Genomic DNA, 14664 nt, shown 5'->3' with positions numbered 1-14664 from the left:
TAAATTAATAATATAATAATAAATAACTGTGGACTGAAGTGCAAATTTGCATAGGCAGATGTACAAACCCCCAAAGATCACTTCATGACTTTTAAGGCTTGTACAAGTATTACAGTGTTTGGAGGGTGCCTATTACACATAGGGTTTAACCTCCTTTATGTCCTGGTTAAACCAAAGGACCATTAAATTCACTCACACATAATCACTGAGGTCCCCTAGCAGAATGCATTGCTACCCAAAGCATCTGCAACCCTTTTAATCTGAATGCTTTTAAAAAACACTTGGGATAATTGGAGTTCTACTGTATTGTGGCCAAACTGAGTTGCCCATGGTGTTCTAAATATCAAGTTCATTCTCTTTTAAAAATCTTAGTCCCAAATTGGCTTTCAGTAGCTCCAGCCGAGACAAAAGCCCAAACTTGTGAAGAAGTCAGGAAGCACACTTTCTCTGGAAACCTCAAGGCTATTTCTTGTACTCTACTGCATAAGCAGGTTTCATACCCTTTCATTGAGAGCTTTATTTTAGAAGCAGCTTTTATCATTCCAGACTGATCATTCATGGCTTTATCTCAAATCCTTTATCCTTCAAGCAAGGGACAAACTCCATATCCCTTTGCATTGATTAGAAAACCATTCTTTTGGAATTAACAATGCCACTTTATAGTACAAAGGCATCTTTATTCAGGGACAATACCAGACAACTGAACTGTCAGATTGCAAAGGAAAGGTCAAATCTTTACATTACCACAGCAACGATACAGAATGTTTATAGGGGCAGTGCATTTCTTTTGCATTCTCTCCTGAGGATTTTGGTTCATGTAACAAGAAATAAGAGTGTCTTATAATATTTTTTTAAGTTTATATATATAATGTGAGATTTCCATGAAATTCCTACCAACTAGTAGTAAGTTCTGTTAAAGATTTTCTGTGTCAGCCCAGCAGTAAATTTTACTTACAAATCAATACCCAAAATAGTCAGTTATCATAAAAAAAAACACTTTCAGGCATCTACTGCTCCATCCTGCAAGGCACCCAGCACTCTGGCCTTGATCCAGCAAAGCACTTAAGCATATGCTAAGTACCTGAATGGTCCCACTGAAGTTAAAGTTAAGCACATGAGCATGCAGGATCAGGGTCTAAGGGTCTATCCCAGGGGTCGGCAACCGGTGGCTCGCGGCTCGCCAGGGTAAGTACCCTGGCGGGCCGGCCCGGTTTGTTTATCTGCCGCGTCGGCAAGTTCGGCCGATCGCGGCTCCCACTGGCCGCGGTTCGCGGTCCCAGGCCAATGCGGGAGGCAGGAAGCCACGGCCAGAACATCCCTCGGCTCGCGCCGCTTCCTGCCTCCCGCATTGGCCTGGGACCGCGAACCGCGGCCAGTGGGAGCCGCGATCGGCCGAACTTGCCGACGCGGCAGATAAACAAACCGGGCCGGCCCGCCAGGGTGCTTACCCTGGCGAGCCGCGAGCCACCGGTTGCCGACCCCTGGTCTATCCTGAAAAGTTCTGTGCACCATCTTGAAGAAGCTGAGCACCCTTGAGTCTCATTTCTTTGGTAGGAGTTGACAATGTTGAGGAACTGCCAGGTTTGAACCATAAGGCCTGCTCCTTCTCCCACTGAAGTTGAAGAATTTTGCCATTGACTTCAACAGGAGCAGGCCCTGAGTGATGTATCAAAGGACAGCACAGTTGGGCGGCATGTGAGGGCCTAGTTCTGCTGTTACACCAGTGTAAGTTAGTGGCAACTCCACTGAAGTAAAAGGACTTACATCAGTACAAGCAATGTAAATGAGATCAGACTCAAGTCCATGGCATCATGGGAAGCCCATGGCATAATCTGACAATGTCGAGTTTGTTGATTGTGTGCAACTTTTCATGCCTAAGCTAAAGAAACAAAGACATGTGAAGTGACTGGCAGGGGACTGTCATGGACCATTATGTGAACATTGTCACTCTGGCCTGTGAGGTCATGTGACTGCAAAGTTAGCCCTTCCTTCCTCTGTGACTTCTAGTTTCTAAATTAGGTCAAGCCCCTTCCTATTTGCTATGCCATATGAAAACAACTGCACTGCTAGTCTGCAAGCCATGTGTCTGACCTCACCTTCATGATTAAGGAGTTAGAAGAGGTTTTCATTAGACCTTTGAAAGCCAAAGCCCCACAGCTCAGATGGTAAAAGAAAGTATATACAGAGAAGTAATAGGATGACATTAAGTAAAGGAAAAAGTAGGCTGAATATCAGGAAAAAAAATTCTAATGGAATTCCTATTAGACTGTCTCCCAAAGGAAGTGAGAAAAGCCCCACTAAGAAGTCATTTAAAACTGGATTGGACAAAGCCCTGGAAAATGTGCTGTTGGGAACAATCCTTCACTGTCTATGGGATCTCAGCGCATGAGCTCATTGCTAATTGGAAAATACTGCAAAATTTCAGTGACTAAGTGAAGTTTCCAATAACATTCAAACACCTAAATGTGTTCAGGATGCAAAACAAGCTGAGTCTTTCAACACAGAAACAAAATTACTAACTCTAGGCCAAATTTGTTCTCTCATTTACTCCAACACAAATGCAGAGTAATTCCACTGATTTAACTGGAGTCGCTCCAGATTTACACCACAGCACAGCACAGAATTTTCCCAACTCCTTCTAATTAATTTTAATTTAAACTGTTGATATTTTAAAAGCTTGAATATGGAATATTTTCTATAATCTTTATTTTAGAATAAATTTTCTTACCATGTAATTCTCTATCATTGCTCTTGGGGCTTGATCCAGCAGAATATTTTGGTAGCTTTCTGAGCAACATAACCTCCAAACAAGCGTTGAATGCTGGGTCTGCAGTAGGCCAACCCTTCCTGGACCTGTCAAGCTTCTATCCTGTGGGCTTGCACAGCCCACCGAGTTCTTACAACCCCAGGCCAGCCAAGCATTAACTCATGAGTGAGTGGGGCTACTCAGGTAAGTAACTTTGCACCATTGTGAGTAAGGGGTTCACACTCTGTCCCTAAGCGCTTTGCTGGATGGGGTCCTAGGGCTTGAACACAGCCTCCAAAAAGAGTGGTACTATAATAGTTAAATGAGATTATGTCCCAGATTGACAAAATTTACAGAGACCCCTCTTGATAGAATCACCTTTACTTACTGGGCCAAATTCTCTTGGCATAAGTCAAACTTGGGCCTGACTTCAATGGAGCAATGCTGATCTATGCCAGCTGAGTAACTGGCCCCCAGTCTCCATTAATGTGAATCAGTGTCTCTCTCAAAGGTTTTTATTAGTATGACAAATGATGAGCCCTTTCATTTGACTTTGTTTTACAAGACAGCAAGGCCTAGTAGAGGGCTGAGCATGAGATTCATTGTGTGCTAAGAACTCCTGATTCTTGGTCTGTCACTGATGCCATTTTGGCTTTGAACAAGTCACTCGGCATATCAGTGACTCAGCTTCTCCATGTGTAAAATGAAGATAATACATCCTTATGAACCTCTCCTGAAGATTAATTAGTCAATGTTTGTAAAACCCTTTGAATGTAAAGCACCATGCAAGTGCTAAGTATTGTTACTTTCCAGTATGAAAAAAGAGCTAAAAATGAGACAAGTGAGCATTTCTACATATAAATAAAACAGCACTCTGAGTTTTCTTTAGATCAAAAAGTCTGGTCTTAATGCAAAAGTCTGCTTAAACTCCAAACAGCTGCAACAATAATCAAAGCATCACACAGTACTTTTATATTCAACATCAATAGCAAAGAAAGGAGAAGGAAAGCAACTCTTCCCAATATTTTAGCAGCATCATTCTTTTTTGGAGGGTTTTTTGTTTCATTTTTTTGTGCGTGTCAGCATTTCCATTATACACATGCTTTCCAGAGGCTTATAATCGGACTTTTAAAAATTTGCTCCAGGCTGAAATTTGGCATGCATGGAATTTTTCTCCTTACTTAGCTGAAGCTTATTGTAGTAGTAAAAATCGTTGCGAAAATAGCACAGCTCACTGTAAACAAATGAATACACACCCATTAACATCTCTGTTAGTTACATTCATCTTTGGAACCATTCTCAATTTAGGTCAGTGTTCCAACCAAACAGCCTCAACACTTTGGGACAGCTGGTGTAAACTGTCATAATTCCATTGGCTTCAATGGAGCGATGACAATTTACAGCAGCTGAGGATCTACTCCTTTCTCTTTCACTTGACTAACGCAGGAAGACATAAGGTTTAGGCCAACCAAATGGATCAAATTTAGAGGGGAGTGTGAGTCTAAGTGACAACTGGAGAGTCTAAATTTATATTTTTTCTGACCCATATAAGTATATGTTAACTTAGACTCCCTTACAGTCATATGCAGTGGGCCAGGCTCAGAGGTAATATTAAGAGGGGAGAATTACACTTGACTAAGGGTGTGTGTGTGTGTGTTTGTGTGTAAGAGAGGTGAAATTGATGTAATCTACACACTAAGGGAGCCCACAAGTTGTAAATTACATCATCTTAGACTCGCTTCTGAATTTGTCCAAATGTCCTTAAATTGTCACTTTTGCAAGCATACAGCGGGGGATCTTATTACCTAATGTTCTACCATATGGGCTGCAAAATCTGCTCAGGATGGCAGATTTTTGTGTCTTTCCTTTTATTATGTCTTCCCACAATAACCACCTTACTTATGGCCTGACTGATCCTGCATTTCCTGCAAAGGCAGAACTCTCATTGGAGTCAATGGGTTTTATTCTGTACGGGTGTTACATTATTGTAGGCAGCTGCACCTTTGTAAAGTTGGTGTAAAGTGGGCATTAAACATTACAACTAGTGATCAAAGTGGCTGGCTCTGCAAGCCAAGATGTAATATCCAGGAGTGCTGAGGCTAAGCCAAAAAGGGGTGTGGTCTGTACAAATATACACTGGACTCTGTCTCTATGTAAAACAGGTGGGGCAGCTGGCGTGAACTGGAGCAGCTGTGAGGCCGCTCTTAATTGAAGCATAAAGCTAATGTACAGAGATTCTACTCCATAACAACATCAACCAATGTCATACTCCTTGTTTGCCTCAATGTTGGTGTCTTCTGGCACAGGTGCCAACTTTCTCATTTCCCCAGCAGTGCTCAACCCCTGCTCCACCCCAGGTCCTGCCCCTACTGCACCTCTTCCCACCCCTGCCCTGCCTCTTCGAGCCCCGCTCTACCCCCTTCCACTCCCCCGAGTGAGCCCCACCCTCGCTCCCCTCCTCCCCCTCAGCGCCTCCTGCCCACCGCTGAACAGCTGATCTGTGGCAGTTGGGAGGCACTGGGAGGGAGGGGGAAGAGCTGATCCACAAGGCCACCGGTGAGTGCTGGGCACCCAATGCAGCACCCACGCAGTCGGCACCTATGTCTTCTGGGGAGGCACATGTTCCTTTCCATGCTTTCGTCTTTTTACGGTAGGTGTGTGTGTGTGTGTGTGTGTGTGTGTGTGTGTGTGTGTGTGTGTGTGTGTGTGTGTGTGTGTGTGTGTGTGTGTAAAAGATGAAGTTTGTCTTTGTGTAACATGGATAATCACTCGAACCCATGAGAAAGTCACTCCTACCTGACAGAAAAATGAGAGAGAGGAAAAAGTGGCAAAACACCTCATGTGATTATTGTCTGTAGGGTTCCCAACTAGAGCAGGCCATAATATGGAAATCCCTTCCTGTGAAAAATTGTCATGGTTTTTTGAAGGGGTGGGGGGAATTGCAGATTGTAACAAAAAGTCAAAAATGCAAAAATTTATTGCACAAAGGGATTTCCAGAAAAATTTCACTTAGAGTTGAGTGAAATGGAATTTTTTGGCTTGCCATCTTCTTTTCAGGAAGCCTCTTGTCAATTTCACTGTTTCCCAGCAGGCAGAAATTGAAATTGACAAGAGCCTTCCAGCAAGGCAGCCTGGGAGTCACCATTTCAATTTTGCTGATGGAAAACTTGAATTTTTTTTTGCAAAATTGAAATATTCCCATGGAAAATTTTGAATAAAGGGTGTTTTCAATCAGACAATCATTCTGGTGGAAAATTCCGAACCAGCTCTATCCTCCGCATCCAGCCAATGTTTGTCAAGAGCAGGCAAGGGTCTGTGCAGGCTAATACAGGACTATTGCCCTAGCACAGGGTTTGAGGAACTTCACAGTGGCTTTCCCTGAGGGTTATTTTTCTTTTGCAGATGTTTTCAGAATTTACCTTAGAAACAGCTTGAGCCTGTTTTCCCATATAGCCAAATGTTCCAAATTCCCCAAGCTACAATAAAAGGGCCATCCGTTCACAGGTTACAGTAGCAGCTGGTGTAGGCACAAGGGAATGAAGAGAGAGAAATAGGGGAGAGAGCAGGTCTGCAAGGCCTGCTTATTTGGCTCCTCTCATTTCCGAAAGGAACTCCTGTCGGAACTTGTGAAATTCTGGTGTAAAAAAGCTACTGGAGAATCAAGACAGTGCAACCTAGTCAGTTATACCAGATTTACCTACAGAAAAGCAACTCACTTTTCAGATGCATAACAAACTGGGGGTTCAGCCTGACCACTTCTGAATTTTAATTTTATGAAATTACTATGTCATGGAAAGCCTATATATATATATATATATCCCCCATGAGTTAGCAGACTTGTGTCATGTCTCTTCCAGGCCAGAGACAATGGTGAATGATCACTAGTCAGTGATCAGCTGTTCAAAGTAAAACATCTTGGGACAATAGGTTTGCTCCGCCTGGGAGAAGACATTTTCTGCTCTTGTCTGAAGGGCGGGTTGAGGGTAATGGAAAATTACCAGAAGGCAGAACAAAAGAAGTAGGTGACCCCACCAGGAGTCTATAAAGGGACTGACAAAGGGGAATGAGAGGAGACAGAGCCATCTTGCACTACAAACATTAGGATGCAGGAAGCTGCTACAGGGGCAAGGAAGACAACCGGGTGGAGGACTCTGCCTGCCTGTGAGAATACAGATGATTTCTCAAGGGAAGGATGAGCTAATGAGGAACATTGTGTGCAGAAGGTTTTATTGTTTGGTGTGATCTGTATTCTCCTGTGCTTTACATGATGAAATATAAAGCGCATAAAGTTTGATACATTGAACAAAGTAAGAGCGAGTGACTGAGAGAGAGAGACCTTCACAAATACAGTGTGCCTCTTAGGGAGTCAAATTGTAAACCAGAAGCATCAGACCTTGGGGGTGGAGTTCTGGGGGAGGGTGTGTTTAAGTACTGGGAGTCTGAAAGGTCAGTCAGGAGGGGTAAGAGGTTGGACAGCAGGTTCCAACACACAGAGGGGGAGTTCCAGATAGAAGGTCTGAGCCCTCTGAGTGTGCCTAAGGTTGGGGCAATGGCTGGACTCCGTTCAGGCTCATGGAGCTTGAAACACCTTTGACAATTCAGAGTTCAAAGGCTTGGAGTCCCTTTGGCATTCCTAATGAACGGCCAAAAGGGGCGCTCACTAGGATCTAAGAACATAAGAACATAAGAAAGGCCGTACCGGGTCAGACCAAAGGTCCATCTAGCCCAGTATCTGTCTACCGACAGTGGCCAATGCCAGGTGCCCCAGAGGGAGTGAACCTAACAGGCAATGATCAAGTGATCTCTCTCCTGCCATCCATCTCCATCCTCTGACGAACAGAGGCTAGGGACACCATTCTTACCCATTCTGGCTAATAGCCATTTATGGACTTAGCCACCATGAATTTATCCAGTCCACTTTAAAACATTGTTATAGTCCTAGCCTTCACAACCTCCTCAGGTAAGGAGTTCCACAAGTTGACTGTGCGCTGCGTGAAGAAGAAATCCTTTTATTTGTTTTAAACCTGCTGCCTATTAATTTCATTTGGTGACCCCTAGTTCTTGTATTATGGGAATAAGTAAATAACTTTTCCTTATCCACTTTCTCAACATCACTCATGATTTTATATACCTCTATCATATCCCCCCTTACTCTTCTCTTTTCTAAACTGAAGAGTCCTAGCCTCTTTAATCTTTCCTCGTATGGGACCCTCTCTAAACCCCTAATCATTTTAGTTGCCCTTTTCTGAACCTTTTCTAGTGCTAGAATATCTTTTTTGAGGTGAGGAGACCACATCTGTACACAGTATTCGAGATGTGGGCGTACCATGGATTTATATAAGGGCAATAATACGGTATATTCTCAGTCTTATTCTCTATCCCCTTTTTAATGATTCCTAACATCCTGTTTGCTTTTTTGACCGCCTCTGCACACTGCGTGGACATCTTCAGAGAACTATCCACGATGACGCCAAGATCTTTTTCCTGACTCGTTGTAGCTAAATTAGCCCCCATCATGTTGTATGTATAGTTGGGGTTATTTTTTCCAATGTGCATTACTTTACATTTATCCACATTAAATTTCATTTGCCATTTTGTTGCCCAATCACTTAGTTTTGTGAGATCTTTTTGAAGTTCTTCAAAAAGACAACATGCATCCCAAAATTAAGACCAATGGGTCTAATTCAGAGATGTGTCAAAGATGGTGGGTCATCAATTCACTCACTCCTGAATATGGCTCAACATAGAGTCAAAGGGAGTTTTGCCTAAGTAAGTGCAGATTTCAGTTCTTCTCTTTTGTGTGCCGACTCTTTTTATTAAGTCACCTTGTTAGCATCATGCTCTTTAAATTTACTGTATGTGAAATACAGTATCTTTTGATACACTGTGTGTAATAAAACTGGGTAATCTTTTAGTTCATTATGCTTTTAATTTGATTGCTCTTCATTCAGAGAGTGAAATTACTCATCACATTAGTATGCCATATCTAACCAAATTGCAATGAAAAGAGGATCGATAATTAGAGTACAGTTTGCTGTAGATTTGTTACACTTTAGTTTTTGTTAAACTTTACAGTTATTTTTAAAGACATACCTTTCAATACAGTCTATCATAGTACACGATATATATCTCAATCTTCCAAAAATTCAGAGTAAATCAGCTAGATACATTGCACTTACTATTCTCAGTGAAGACTGTATGCATCTACATAATTGTGCCCTCAAGAGGTTATAGACAGTATAACTTTCACATTGGTTATCAGTACTCAGAAGCAATACAGCAAAAATGCTTGTAAAGTATCAGCTACAGCAGTAGCAGTCCTCAAACTATGATCTATGAGCTACTGATGGTCCACAGAGAGCTGGCTGGCCAAATGGTGCTGGCTCCTTTTCCTTGTTTCTGGCTGCTAATTGCATAAGAAGAAACTAAATATACATTAAACACTTTCCTAATGTTACTTTTCCATGTAAGCAATTGTTGTAATTGCTGCAGTGATATCGGGATCATAAATAGGATGGGAAGTGGCTTGTGTGATTGAGAATGGGAGGGAAGAGTCCACAAGGCAATCTCTGTGCTAAAACTGAAAAAGTTTAAGAAACCCAGAGCATAGTATTCTAGTTTTGTTTTAAAATATATACAGATCCCACTCTCGGGATCCTCTGAAACAGTAAACGAGCCTCTTAAATGCCAGACAAACCAATTTCTAAACTGTTGTTCCTAGTCTGTGGGGATTTGCAGTTTCATCCAGGTTCTACCATTCATTTTTTAGGAGAGGAGTTGGTTTATGGTAAGCACCCATGAGTAACTAACTCTTGGTTAGTGACTCTTGGTTGCCACATACAGCAACAACTCTGTGAAACCCAGCTGTAAAACCTTAGCACCATTTCACTAGGGCAGGCGTAACTGGTTTTACGTAGGGGTTACTCCACTGACCTCTCTGGAGTTGCTCCTGATTTGCACTCAGGTGAGAAGAGAATCAGGCCCTGTGTCTACTAGTGCCCATCCACATCATCTCAATAGCAGAATAAAAAGCCTCTGATACTAGAGCAGGACAATCAGATCAATATGTCAGTATTGGCCCGCCCCCAATCGCTGTATCCAAACTGTATCGTGTTCTCACCTGCCCTTATGTCTCCCACTACAAGGCATTTGGCCAGTTAGTTTATTCACCCAAGTTAGTGCCTTTTAAAACACTTAGTGCCCATAACTGTAGTACCTATCAAAACCCATGAGCTAGAAAATCTATCATGTTTTTATGTTTGTGTTTAATGTCAGTTAATATTCTTTTACATTCAAACATTCCCCATGAGTTGTTGGCAGCAGGCACAACAAGTGTGCTGATGCAGGAGAATCAGAAGGTGAAAGCATCTATAAACAGAAGGTGAAACTGACTGACCTAGAATCACTGCCAATGTGAGTGAAAGGCAAAAAGATAAACAAACAGCATAAAAAGACATGAGATAGTTAACATACTTTGCCTTTCAATAATCTATGTTTTGATTAGTAACATAAATAGAATAACAGTAAGGTTTTTGGGGAGGAAATTTTGATAAATCTTCAGCTGGTATAAGGACCATGGAGCTATGCTGATTTACACCAGCTAAGGATCTGTCCTCTGTTCTTTACTTTGACAGTGTCCCTTTAACTTGTCCAAGTTACTGACCCACCACACCATCCCCCATCTCTAAGGTCTTAAGTTTCTTTTTATGCACCTTCAGAAGTGATGGTTTCTCAATTAGTTCATTTCTTGCGCATTTTACAGCACTGCTGCATGAAATCAGAGATAACCCTAAAACCCAGTAGAGGGGGAAATAACACATGCTGTGTAAATAATTTCTGAACTGTAAGTAAAGTTGTCTGTGATTTTCACAAGTTAACTGATCTTTTGGATTGCACCTACTGAAAATAAACTCTGAACACTTATGTCCACCCCTCCTTGGAAAATTGTTTTGCAGTCTATGCTGGAAAACTCCATTGGCTTGCACTGTAACCTTAAGGATGCCTCTTCCCTCATCACATTTGATTCCAAGTCTCCATCAGCGGTCAGAAAGGGGTGGCGTACTTACAGCACAAGACAAAGCCACAAAGATTTGTGAGTTTTCCACTCTTTCTGTTCCCCTTCCCTCAATATTGACGGTGGAGGTTGTCATATTTCACTAACCTGGATTGTAATCAGACATAGGAGCAGCCTGGCTAGCAAGCCTGCAGAAAGGGGGAGTGCTGCCACAAAAACTGGATCAACTAAAATTAAAATCATCTGATCAGAGACAAATTGAAAACAGAAAACAGTGGCTAAAAAGCAAGGAGTGAAGCCTTTGGGGTGGGTGGAAGTGAAAATAACCAGTCTGAGTGGGATCACACATATTATTTAATCAAATATCTCTCCATCCCTCTGCCTGCGGGCAGGGGAGAGGGTGGAATCTCATGACAAAGTGGGCTTTTGGAACTGTAAGTTACTGTCACAATTCTCTCTCAAGACGTTGCTATTTTCTTCCAGATTGTGAGCCATATTAAATACAGAAATGCCTATAGGTCACACAGCAGACAGAACGCTGAAGTAACAGTGTCAGTTTATTTCTGAGTGTAGGAATTACTTCAGAGCTTTGGATCAGATTCTCAGATGATGTAAATGAGCTCCTTAATAGAGCTACAACTTACATTAGCTGAGGATCTGGCCCAGATAGTCTTCCTTTCCTTTCCCCTGATTTTCAACTTTAAACTGTGTAGTGCAGTCTTGTTTGCAGTGAAATACTTAAAAATGTATTTCCATTTCATTAGTGTGTGAGCCCTATTTGGAGGGGAGGGAATTACAATATTCCACGACTATGCTTTCTGAATCTGCACTCCTAGAAATGGCTATCACAGAACATGTGAAACATAGCAGCTTTGATGGTTTCTGTGTTGAATGCCATTGAAATACAGAACCTCACTGTAAATAGTACAGCCTAAAATCTCATTCATTTGAATGGTTATTCAAGAGGAAAGTGTTGCCGGAACATATGCAATGTTCCAGCACCACTTACAACAATACTGTGATGATTTACTCCAAAAAATGACTCTATAAGCATAGCATTGTAGGGTTCCAAGTTTAATATCTCAGGAACTCTGAGGTCAAATTTGATCTCAATCTATAAGAAAAAAAATTCCCCTTAACTGTCAGCACTGCAAACTCCACCTAGGACCTGAGAGTCAAGCTGTATTCTTTCTGGCTTTGGATCCTCTATTCTGTAATAAAGATTCTCCAGTTGGAATCTGGGATTTGACCCTGCAGTTGGATCCAAGTGGGTAAACCCATACCCCGTTGCAGTGCCCTACTGAAGTCAACAATATTGTGAAAACACAAAGCAAAAGACAATCCCTTCCCCAAGGAGCTTAAAATTGAATTGTATTCTTACAACCTAATAATAGTTTTAAGTGATTTAATGCAGCATACTATTCTGAAAGGTTAAATGTCAGCCTGGCAGGAACTTAGTATATGAGAATGAACAAGGTTGACTGCAACCTGCAGAGAAGCTTTCGTAAGAATAGAGAAAATAATGCAGTCACTGTACAAGCACAGTTCAGGAATCAAAAGCTTGTGACTTACCTCCCAGGAACTGGATGCCTCCTGCTACTCTGCCCACAGTTCTGGAGATGAGCTCGGACACACAGCAGCCCATGAGTGCAGTCAGCGCCACCAAAAGGAGGAGGCCGCAGCCCAGCCCCGTCACCACGGTGCAGATCCTCCACTCAGCACTTGGGATGGCCTGGAAGGATGCATAGCGGCCACACTGCTCTACCATCACTGTAGTCTGACGGCTCTCATCACGCACTGGATAGGAACACCTTCGGAAAGTGCCAAAGGACACTGACTTCTCCAGCTGAGACCCCAACAGCCAGTAGGGCATAAAGAATCCTATGCACGAGGCAGCAGCGCAGAGGAAGGAGAGAAGTGCCCAGATCATCCCAGTGCAAGTAAGGCTGGATGCCATCTTTTTACTCACAACCAATAACGGTAGCAATGAGGAGAGAGGGACTGTGTCTGTGTGTGTTAGTTTGGGGAGATTTATGAGTAACCCAAAATCTTTCAGTCCCGGTCAATCCTCAGCCTAGTAAAATCTTGAATCCTAAAGGCCATGACGCTCTCTTCCGTCATGAAGATGAAGGTCCCTGGTTAAATAATGATAAGGAGGAAAATAAAAATGCAATAATATTAAAGTAATAAAATAAATAATAATCAGTTCCACTCTCTGTAGTGCATTCCTTCCAAGAATCTCAAAGCAATAAGACACTGTTCACATAAATCACACTTCTACCTCAAAATGGTTTCCCTACTATTATTACAAATAGCACCTAGAATTGCCACAACTGACAGAGATTAGAGAATAAATATTCCATTTTCTTTCCTATGTTCATTTGCCAGCACTGTTGAGCCAGTTTCAGTGCCCTCCCACCCCCATGTAGTAAGTTAGTCAGTCATTTTCCTGTTGTTTGTGTTGGTCTTTCACATAGGGGAAAGGAAAACATCTATTTAATCCTTAACATTTGAGGCCCTGATCCTGCAAAGATTTACACACATGCTTAACTTTATGCATTCAATGGGACGACTCACAGTAAAGTTAAGTATCTGAATAAGTCTTTGCAGGATTGAGGCCCTTGAGACGTTACATAAGTAGTATTAAAGTGCCTAATTTACAGATGAGTAAAATGAGACATCCAGAGGTTAAAATTTTATCAAAAATGGCCAGGGATTTTTGGTGCATCATTGTTCAGGTGCCCAAAAGGAGACACCTTGTGCCTGATTTACAGAGATGCTAAGCATCCACAATTCCAACTAAAGTCAATGGCAGCTGCAGGCGTATTAATACCAAACTATCCCAAGTTGAGTACCCAAAAATCTGTGCTGCTTAAAAGAAGCAGCCACATTTAAAATTTTGCCTGGAAGTGGCTTGCTAAAGATCACTCAGCAGGACCTGAGGAACACAGCCTGGCTCCCAGCCTCCTTCTCTGACAATTACATATCTCTAATGTAGCACTGTAGCATCCTCCCACTTCCGATTACAGTACAGAACTAATCACTACTCTCCAAAAGTTGGAGGAATATTTTTTTAAATCCACCATGGATCATTAAATCTGAATCCAATAGTATTTGTATGGTTATGACCATTTCTCACCCTTGCTGCCAAATGAATTCTGACAGCTATTTACTTTTTTTTTTGAGCATGGCTAAATGCCAAGTAAGTGAATTCACTTCATGTACAGGCAATAAAATTAATACTGCATTTTTACCAGCAGGGAATGTAGGAAAGGGTCTTAAAATGAAATTAACCATGCACACCACATTAAAGTTTGTTTACTTTTTTAATTTATTTAAGAAAAATAATCCTCTGCTATGAAGCTTATTTTCTGTCAGAAGAGTCTGTATCTATTTGTACCCATCATCTGTATGTATTCACATCACCTCTGACCTACAAAAGATCAAAAACATGGAAGGAAAACCTAGAAAGTGGTGTATAATGTATCCTGTCTCCTTTGTGTCTCTTTAGGTGGGGCTCTTTGGACCAGAGGTTGTCCTTATCTTTGTGGCTCATGCAGTTCACATCACACTAGCTAGATGTTGATAATTAACAATATACAGGTAGATCACGGTGCTTCAATTTCCCTCCCCCCCCCCCAATTATTAGGAAAGATCACGTGCTTTAAAATAAAGGACAATATGGAGACTTTGGTGGTAAGGTGCCAGATGCTACTCCCTGTGAAATGAACAGCAACGCTCCTATTGACTTCAACGGGGGCAGGATCTCGCCCTAGGAAGGTCTGCTTTCATCCATAGCCCGACTTGCTAGTTTTAAAAAAAGCCAAACCTATGTTGCACTGTAGTTTTTGTGTGCGGAGCAATGTACCCAATATGTCAGTGTCAACTTGAAATCTGAACCCGT

The 14664-nt window shown here is 42.0% G+C and overlaps 1 protein-coding gene and 1 long non-coding RNA gene across 4 annotated transcripts in view; one reads left to right on the top strand and one right to left on the bottom strand.

The window, feature by feature from the left end:
- The window catches only part of LHFPL6 (LHFPL tetraspan subfamily member 6), a 201706-nt gene extending 188989 nt beyond the window's left edge, over positions 1 to 12717 (bottom strand). For both annotated transcript variants that reach the window (XM_045014969.1, XM_045014976.1), the window contains exon 1: positions 12333 to 12717. In XM_045014969.1, the coding sequence (XP_044870904.1) occupies positions 12333 to 12717 (385 nt within the window). The remainder of the gene's footprint in view (positions 1 to 12332) is intronic.
- LOC123369406 lies at positions 6800 to 12478 on the top strand. Of its 2 annotated transcripts, none has more exons than XR_006579039.1 (4): positions 6800 to 6907; positions 10509 to 10589; positions 10702 to 10838; positions 12340 to 12478. It is a non-coding gene; the product is annotated as an uncharacterized LOC123369406 (long non-coding RNA). The 2 variants fall into 2 exon arrangements; XR_006579040.1 differs by having other exon boundaries at positions 6800 to 7053.
- Positions 12718 to 14664: the final 1947 nt, after the last annotated feature.

The sequence above is a fragment of the Mauremys mutica genome, chromosome 1 (genome assembly GCF_020497125.1).
Source record: "Mauremys mutica isolate MM-2020 ecotype Southern chromosome 1, ASM2049712v1, whole genome shotgun sequence".
Classification (NCBI taxonomy): Eukaryota; Metazoa; Chordata; order Testudines; family Geoemydidae; genus Mauremys; species Mauremys mutica.
This window is presented reverse-complemented; position numbering and strand designations above follow the sequence as displayed.